Source organism: Cricetulus griseus, chromosome 7 (genome assembly GCF_003668045.3).
Source record: "Cricetulus griseus strain 17A/GY chromosome 7, alternate assembly CriGri-PICRH-1.0, whole genome shotgun sequence".
NCBI classification, from domain to species: Eukaryota; Metazoa; Chordata; class Mammalia; order Rodentia; family Cricetidae; genus Cricetulus; species Cricetulus griseus.
In genome coordinates this window covers 45,015,603-45,025,076 of record NC_048600.1, presented here as the reverse complement: position 1 = coordinate 45,025,076, position 9,474 = coordinate 45,015,603, and the positions used below count along the sequence as shown (strand labels likewise).

Below are 9,474 nucleotides of genomic sequence, written 5' to 3'. Positions count from 1 at the left end.
ACAGACCAGCTATCGGGGAAACAGGGTGTCTGAGTTAGAGTTACTACTACTGTGATGAAACACCATGACCAAAAGCAACTTGGTGAGGCAAGGGTTTATTTTGCTCACAGTTCCATCTAACAGTTCATCATCAAAAGCAGTGATGGCAGGAACTCAAGCAGGGCAGGAACCTGGAGGCAGGAGCTGACACAGCGGCCATGGATGCTGCTGCTCACTGGCTTGCTCTTCATGGCTTGCTCAGCCTGCTTTATATAGAACCCAGTACCACCAGCCCAGAGATGGTACCACCCACCATGAGCTGGGCTCTCCCCCATTGATCACTAATTAAGAAAATGACCTACAGGCTTGCCTACAGCCCAATCTCATGGAAACATTTTCTCAGTTGAAGTTCCCTCCTCTGATGACTCTAGCTTGTATCAAGTTGACATAAAACTAGCCAGTACAACTATCCCATTGTCAACTTGATACACAAACACAAAACATTTCAATTAGAACCTTTCCTTTTTTTCATTTATCCCCAAGATAGATGTTAATACTAATATCACAACATAAAACATAATAAAAGTCCTACACTCTTTAAAAATTCAAACATATTAAATGTTAAGTCTCTTTAAAATATTCAATTTCTTTAAAAATCCAAAATCTGTCTTAAAAGTTCAAAGTCTTTCAGCTGTAGGCCACTGCAAAAATCAACATACAATCAAATATCTTCAAGAGGGAAGAACCACACTGAGCAGTGATGTCACACGCCTTCAATCCCAGCCAACCATGTAAATAACTCAATGCCCAATTATCTGGCGTTCACTCGTGATCTGGGCTCCTCCAAAGCCCTGGGTCACTTCTCTGGCTCTGCCCTCTGCAGCACTCACAGCTTGTCTTCTAGGCTCCGGCTGGCTCCACCCTGCTGCTGCTGCTGTTCTCCATGGTCATCCCATGATACTGGCATCTCCGAAACTCTGGGAGTCCCTTACTGCAACTGTGTTGCATTATCACCAATAGCTTCTCCTGTACTCTCTTCAGGGACTCCAGCCTTGCCACACAGTGCCAAGCCTCAGTTGTTCTCCATGACCCCTCATGCCTTCAAAACCAGTACCACCTGGGTGACTCTTACATTACCAAGTTTGGCTGCCAGCAGGAGGTACAACCTTGGCCTCCTCTGGAATGCAGCTTCTGTGTGCTGACCCTGAGGAAACATTTCCCAGAAGACTCCACTTCAATGATGTCTGTGGTCTGATGCAAACAGCTAAGACAGACTACTTGGTGCCTAGGTATGGGTACTGTAAAAGAACAGCATCGGCTCAGGACCCCCAAGACCAAGTTCTCAGCACAAAGGATATTGCCCCAGAGGGACAGAGGGCAGGGATAAGGGACAAAGACAGGAGATAGTGGAAAAGAGAGGGAAAGGAACAAGGGAAAGGAGGCAGGGATATTTGTCTAAGGGACAAAGGACTGCCTCTGTATAGAGAGGACAGATATGGCCCATTGGAAAATGGCAGTTTATAAAGGTACAAGGGGAAACTCCATGTTAGGGTGAAGTGTTTATTTTAATTGGACATGTTAATTGTCCAATTAATTGTTAATTAGGTGAGCCAAAGAGGGCTTTTGATTGCTGAACTTCAGTGCTTTGATAGCTAGACCTTGGTAGTCAGCCTCAGGAGGAGGAAGTGGCCAAATAAGGGAATAGACCTCGGTGGTTAGCTTCAGGAATGTAATCTAACAGTTTTTAGCAAAGTAGAGGGGATGGGGGAAGGGGCAAGGTTTGCCAGAGCCACACGCTTGGGTGGGCTAGTGTCCCTTCTGGTACCCACTCAATCATGAAGGATGCAGTCCAAGCTCCAAAGCTCAGACTTAACCCAAGCATCGTGTGAGCCACTGGGATTTTCAGGAGGAACATGGGTGTGTGCAGGGGAGAGGGAAGCCCCATGAAGCTAGAATAGAAAGTCTTGAGGGTCTATAGCTAGGTGGGGGTAGGTGCTAAGAGCACCTTCTGAGCTGGACAGGTGCCCACAGGCCGTGGTGAAGGCATCCCCATGTTGCACACTGCCCTGTGAGCCAGTCTGCCTTCCGTTGGCCATGAACTGTTAGGTGGAGGGGCCAATGATCCCCAGGATCATGGCTCTGAGGTTCCTACTAGCCAAATTCCCAGGTTATTTGTCTTGCTTCCAGCCCCCAGCTCTTTGTCAAGCAGCAGCTCTGCACGCACGCGTGCATGCGAGCACGTGCACGCACGCACGTATGCGCACACACACACAGGAAATAGCAAGAAGCAGAACCAAATTTTCCAGAGGCCTGGAGGATTTTAAAATGCATTCGAACACTCTGTACGGTTTAATTAAACAATTTTAACGCCAACTTCCAAGTTGTCCTATGCTTGTCTCTCTCATTCCTTGCTCGCCATGTGAATGTATTATGCCTTCATTGTTTTGAACCTGATTTTCTCATCTTGTATCTGAGCAGTGTCTGCTTCTCATTTCCTCTTCTGAAGGCAAATCTGTGTCACGTGGACATGCTCACCCTGCATGCAAAGTGGACATTAGCGTGGGTTAATGGATGCTCAGGTGTGGACGGCTACCTCAAATGACCACTGCTACAGGATGCTGAGCAGACAGAGTACCAGCCCAGGGACATGAGACCCTGTGAGGAAAGTACAGTAAGTCTTCAGAAGGCTTGACAGAGTGGGAAGGGGAGGAGACAAAGGGAGAAGTTCCCCATGGTTTAAATGGCACTGTAGGTACCCCTGCATCTGGTCCATAAATGGGCTCCGGGTCCTGCTGGCTGGTTTTTAAAGACAGGGTTTCTCTGTGTAGCCCTGACTGTCCTGGAACTCACTCTGTAGACCAGGCTGGCCTCAAACTCACAGAGATTTGCCTGCCTCTGCCTCCCAAGTGGGGGGATAAAGGGTGTATACTACCACCACCTGGTTCATAGCTTTCTTTTAACGGTTCAAAAGCCCACAGCCAGGGCTGGTGAAATGGCTCAATCATACATATACAACTCTGGGGCTCTTTTCCTTCTACAGGAATTTGAAAAGCACAGTATAACAGAGATGGGTGTGACAGCCCTCAATTCTAGAGTATATGAAGCTCCCTCCAGGCTCCATAGAGCCTTGTAGAAAATCAGGTCTGGCTTGCTCCTTCCATCTTACAGCTGGTCTCTGCAAGGATGCCTCCTGCTCTGCTTGTGTATGACCACTCCCCAGCCATCTGTTTCCAGAGGGCCTCTGTACAGGGGTCTTGATGCTGGAGAGTTCTCAGATTCTCAGCTCTTTATTCTCTAGAAAATCTATCTGAGGCACTTGCTCTGGCCAAGAGACTTGTCTCCTCCATCCATCCACTTGCCCATAGCCTGCCTCCCACTGGAGCAAGGGTAAGATTTATAGTGGTCACCTCAACTGGGCTTTCAGCTCCAATCAGGGTGAGGCACCTGACCTGCCTCCAGCTACTTTTCAAGCAAACCATCACCAAATCTTGCACTTGATCTTAACCTTTAACAAGGGGTTTAAGGAAAGTGGCAGGCTTACCAGCAACCTTGTCCAAGACCCTGCTTTGGCATGATCTGCCCCCACTTGTCCACACTTCTTTCAGCTGTGTTCAGGGCTCCAGGCTCTCCCTGGTCCCTCTCCTGGGTGGCTAGGTCCTTAATTGCTCTTTGAGGACCTTAATTATGAGCCGCAGCCACCCACTGGTAAGTAGGAGCATTAAAATAGTGTAAATGTTTTCCTTTTCTTGAAAAGTTCACATATACAAGTCGAGGTGCTGCTGGGCCCAAGGGACTGCCCCGCCTGGACCTACATACAGAGGACATAGCTCTTGCCTTCCTCCAGCTGGCCCAGGTGTGAGACCCTCCCAAAGTCCCAGAACCACACATGGGAAACTCCACTTCTCTGCAGCCCACCCTGCCAGGGGCCCATGCAGGTCTGGTGTTGCTATGTCGCTCTGGCCCTCCAAAGAGCCCAGCTGCCCCCAGGCAGAGAGAAGGAGACTGCTCTTTGTCTAGGACAGAAATGATCATTCCCAGTAACAGGGCCTGAAGTGAAGGTGAAAGAGCCCCTTGTTGGTTGAAATTTGAGTGGATACACACCTAGGAGCTGGAATTTTATGACCTAGAGTAGTAATTGTGAGAAAGCAAAAATCCTGCATACCTTCAGGGGAAAAGGGAGAGCAGCCCCTCTCCTCATGCTCGCTTGGGACAAGGGTCGTTCTACCTCAGGAGTAAGAAGGGAGATTCAGAGATATATGCTCAGGGTATACCCTCTGTGCGCCCGCGGGTGCTGGGAGGCCCCATTCGGCTTGCACTCCTTCACCAGGTCTTTCAGTGCGCCCCAGTCCCCACGAGATAAGAGGAGGGGGATGGGCACCGGCAAGTTTGCGGAAACTGGGAGGAGTGTGGGGGAGCTGCGTACCGGAGCACCCTGACTGCCCCAGGACAATCAGTGTCGCGTCGCACATCGCGCCCCTCGTCGCCCACGCGCGCCAGGACACTGGCGCCCCGGCACACCCAAGACACACGCGGTGGGGGAAGGGCACGCGCCTCGCTGACATGGTCACGGCGTGCCTCCCACGCCTGCTGAGCCCCGCCCCCTCGCCGACCCTAGCAGCGAAGGGAAGGGGCGGCGCGCGAGGAAAGGGGGGGGTCCCCGCCGGCTCCGCGCCCCCGCAGTGGGGGCAGGGAAGGACGTTGGCGCCGCTTCCCCCGCCCCTCACCCGAGCATCTCTGCGAGCGCCCCCTGCTGCTGTGCTCTCCCGCGAGACGGTATGGGGCGGGAGGAGAGGTCGGGGAGGGGGGCGCGGACCGGGTTCGCCCAGTCCCGGACTTGGGGCAGGCGCGGGATACCGACACCGGAGAAGAACGGAGCAAGGGGCGTCGTGGGATAGCGTGCGTCTGAGTGGGGGCGTGCCGGGCTGATGACCCCCGCCCACCCTCCGTCCCTATCCTGGTCCCTGCGGGTCGCCCCCGACCCGCCCTGGCCACGCTGGCCCCGCCCCATGGGCCGCCCCCGCCGCCCCGCCCCTCGCTGCTGCTCACTCCGAAGTTTCCTGCGCTGTGCGCGGACGGGCTCCAGGGCTCGCTCGCTCCCTCCCTCTACGGCTCGGCCGCGCCCCCGGCCCGTGCCCGCGGTCCGCGCCCGCCCCGCCGTGCATTTAGCGGTTTTCCGCATCGGGACGCCGTTGCTGCTGCTGGGAGAGCCGGAGCCAGAGCCTCCGCGAGAGCTGGTGCCGGGTGGGCCGGGGGCGCGGGCCGAGGCGGCGGTACTGGCCCAGCTCCGGGTTCCGGGCTGGGTCTCCAGTGACAGCGCCGCCCGGGCAATGCCCGCGGGGACGCCACTGGCCACCGGAGCGAGGTGAGACGCGGCGGGTACGCGCGCTTATTGCGCGCCTGGGACCCTTTGAACTTGAGCTCTGTGGGCACAGAGCCCCTCGGGCTCCCACAGCCCTTCGCTTGGGCCTTGGGGGTGGGGCTGCCAGCCTTTGCCGGCGGAGGGGGCGGGAGGGGGCGGGGGGCGCATTTGTCTCTAATAAGGAGAGACAAAGACATCCCGGCGGCCGCGGCTGTTCCCGCAGCTCCGCTCCGCCTGAGGCGGGGCGGGGGCGTCGTTCCTGGGCCAGGGTCACTGCCTGCCGTCTCTCCGCAGGTGCTGCCCTTTGCCACCATGACCGAGGGCACGCTGGCCGCGGACGAAGTCCGGGTGCCCCTCGGCGCTTCTCCTCCGGCTCCTGCAGCGCCGGTGAGGGCTTCCCCAGCGAGCCCTGGGGCGCCGGGGCGCGAGGAGCAGCGAGGATCCGGGTCCGGCGTGTTGACTCCCGAGAGCCCGGCGACCGAGTGTGGTGCGGACCTGGGTGCCGACGAAGAACAGCCCGTCCCATACCCGGCACTGGCGGCCACGGTCTTCTTCTGCCTTGGGCAAACCACGCGGCCGCGCAGCTGGTGCCTCCGACTGGTTTGTAACCCATATCCTTACAGGGTTGGCGAGGCGCTGGGGACTGGGGTGTGGGACTCACCCTGCGTACGCCCTGTGAACCCCGGCTTCTGGGATCCGGCACAGGCTGGGTAGAGGTTCGAGACAGTGTTCTTCTCAGAGATGGTGGGGGTACGCCTCGGAATTCGCCAGTGGGATCTGGGTTCAGAGGCATCTTGAGACGGGAGAGTATGGGCAGAGCAGCGAGGATGCCACCGGATCGGAAGGGAAAGAAAGGTAGTGAACTCCTGGCGTCCTACGGAGGTGGGGGAATCCCCGCCTGTATAGCTTTCCAAACGAACACCTAAGCCTGTGTGAAGACCCTCGCTGGAGGCTGGAAGGGGAGAAAGTTTTCCACCTGCTCTGTGGGTGCTGTGTGCTGGGCAGGGCTGGTCCCTAGTTCTTTTCTGCGGAGAGGCAGTGACGTTGGTTGAGAACTCACGCTTCCAGGCTGAAGTCCGTTCAGAGACTGATTTAAGTCATGCGCGAATGGGGGGGGGAGGCAGTTAGCTTTGAGCCTGACCCCCCTTTACACAGTTACCCAGCTAGAGACAACGGTATTGCATCTTTTTTTTCCCTTGGCCCCAAGGGCACAGACTTTCAGAGAAGCTTCCAGAACAGGGTTGAGTCAGTGTTGGAGGCATTTCTGGGGTGCAAAAATAGGCTTCTGGTCCCCAGAAGGTGGCCTTGTGGGGACTGCCCTTGTGGGCTCTGAGGAGGAGCTGAAATCATGCCTGGTATTGCTTTCACACACACACACACACCCCACCATCCCCAGCCAGCAACTCATCGGAGCTGGTCACCAGGGTAGGCTAGGCTGTAGGTGCTCCTGCTTCCTGGGCTGCTTGGGTGGAGGGCCAAGGGGAGTTGACATGGGCCCATAAACACTCTTCGGCAGAGTCGGAGACAGAGGCAAAATGAGCAATGTGTGTATATGTTTCTCTACCTTGTGTGTTTAACTGTATAAATATTAAATACAAAAGAGAAATCTGTACCAAAAAAAGTAATAAAGCCCGTGTTTCTTTTCACTCCAATCCAAACACTGGGTGAGTCAGATTTTTCTCTGCTTATAAAAGAGGATGGTGGTCCCAGGGCTATGGCCGTCTTGGGCTCCAGTGCCTGTCATCTTTGTCCTCTGCAGTTGACTGTGGTGACTGCCAGTGGTGGGCGTCCTCTGGGTTGGCTGGCCCTCTGTGCTGGGGGAAAAAAAAAAAAAAAGGTGACCTTGTGTGTCAGCTGTCATTTTGTCTCTTCTGCAGGACCTAGACTGGAGGTGACTGGGCCACTTGGCTTTGGTGGAGAGGTGGTGTAGCTGGGAGTGGTGGTAGGCCACTGGGCAGTGCTACTGTGGACCCTAAGAAGGGGACAAAGGCCAGCCTGTGTTAATGCCTGAGTTTGTTTCCAAGGCTGTACAAACTAGGGGAAGACTGGAGTGGGCCTAGACTTATTCTGCCAGCCAGGACCTGTCTTCACAGGAGTCTGTGGCCAACCCTGGTTCTCTAGGCTGCTGTGTCCCTGGGGACTTCCGACAAGGTTGTTTATGTTGCTGTGTGCACAGAAGGTGGGGATGGGATGGTTCGTGTAGGTCGAGTGAGTCCTCAAGGGCTGTGGAGCTAACATTGCCAGCTGGCCTGATCCAACTTTTGTGAACCTGAAGTGGAAGATGTCCTTGTTTTCTTAAGAGAGGCTCAGGTGTTACCAGCCCTGGAAGAGAGGGCAGGAAGATGAGGAGAGCTGGGGAAGAGAATGCTAGGCTATCCCTATAGATGAATCCACCAAGGGGAGAGAGATGGGTCTTACCCCTCCTGCCCTCAAGTTCATCCCTGTCTCGAAGCTGCTGGCTGTTTCCAGGAACCCTGCCACACACACACCCATCTTATTATCGGTGTATACCTCAAGACACTGTTCAGTTCTACTCCTGAAAACCAGGGATGGATTCTGAGTATCTCCAAGCTAGGGGAAAGCCTTACAAAAAGCTGGTTTCCCAGGTTATATGGCCCAGTCAGCCCTCTGTGTCTGTCATTTGAGTGGGTTCATTAGAGCCCTGGCCACATAGCAATAGGTCTGACCCCCAGCAGATGCCAGGCTCTGAAGTAGGGGTGTGAACCTGGGCCTCAGGGAGATCCTAAAATAAGCTGCATGCTTGGACAGGCGGGGGATCAGCTTACTGGGGAAGCCCATGTGGGCCGAGGCTTTCCAAGCTCTTCGAGGCTCTTTACATTCCTGGGAGTTGGGAGGGGTGGCTTTGTATGAGGCAGGGAAACCATGGGTGATTAGCGTAGCCAGGGTTTTACAAGGAACTGTGTAGTGCTCTGTGGCTAGAGGGTATTTCCTGGGCCTCAGTTCTCCCTTGCAGGTAGACAGTGTGTCTTTCCCAGAGGGTAAACTCCAAAGGGGGGATAGTCAGATTTGCTCAGGTGAGAAGCAGCTGCTGCCTCCCTGCAGATGCCTGCCAGCCATAGCTGGGTTTCTATTGGCTGTTAGAACATAAGGGAAGTACTTTCTCCCAGTCCCGGACCTTTCTGGAACTCTCACATGGCTAGCCAAGAGACTGATGTACACATGGTCCTGGGTCTGCCTGGATGGTATCTCCCATCCCTGTGGCAAAGGAGCCTCCAAGGACAGCCTTTGTCTTTATTGATTTAGTTTGCTCTTTAAAAATACAATCGGGCTGGAACTTTTGGGGAGAGCGCTGTTTCTCCTACACAGGCTTATTTATAGAGGAAGGTGGGTGGGACCCGTGTGTTGTAGCTGCTCCGCTGGGTTATGTTCTGCCCTGGCTCCCCCACCCCACCCCAGGCTCCTGACCCAGAACTGCCTGCAGTGCAGCTGCCTGTCCCAGCAAGGGAAGGTGGGGCCTCCCAGGGGTAGGAAGCTCAGGAGTGGGCACCCAGCTGTTCTGTGTCATCAAGGGAAGTAAGCTATGGATTTTTAGAATCTAGGAGGAACCTAGGTGTTCAGAAGTGAGAGTCTTTAGGACTCTTTAATCTTTCCTTCCCCACAACAGGCACCAAACCCTCAAGTCACCAACAAAGAATGAAGGACATACCAAGGTCACATAGGTGAAGAGGAGCAAGTTAGGCCCAGCCCAGCCAGCAAGCTCACATATTGGTTGTGCCCCTGGCTAGATAAGCTTAAGGCCTTATGACATTTTTTTTTTTTTAATGGATGTTTTGAGATGTCCAAGGACACAGTGCTGCAAGGTGTCTGCCAGTATGTGGCTCACCTTGGCATGCATGTCCCAGTGGGAACTTGCAGGGTGCTTGTCCTTTGTCCTTGCCTGGATCCTGTGCTTTGAGAACGGTCTATCTCTGCTGTTTCAGACCACCCAAGAGCTGGCTCTCCGGAAAACCAAACTGTCTTGATTTCTGGAGGTCACTGGGCCTCCAGGGACTCCTGGACCTGAATTCTGAGCCAGGATGTTAAGTAGCATAGGCTTCTGTAGCCTTGGCTGCCACTCTGCCCAAGGAACATTGTGGTTTCTTGGGATCCTTGAAGGGTTCTTGGATCCTAGGTGA

General features: G+C 54.5%; 1 protein-coding gene across 1 annotated transcript in view; it reads left to right on the top strand.

Annotated features, from left to right (window-relative positions):
- The first annotated feature begins 5,650 nt into the window (after positions 1-5,650).
- Cacna1h (calcium voltage-gated channel subunit alpha1 H) overlaps positions 5,651-9,474 on the top strand; it is a 57,421-nt gene continuing 53,597 nt past the window's right edge. The window contains exon 1 of the mRNA XM_035447668.1: positions 5,651-5,949. Within this exon, the coding sequence (XP_035303559.1) occupies positions 5,651-5,949 (299 nt within the window). The remainder of the gene's footprint in view (positions 5,950-9,474) is intronic.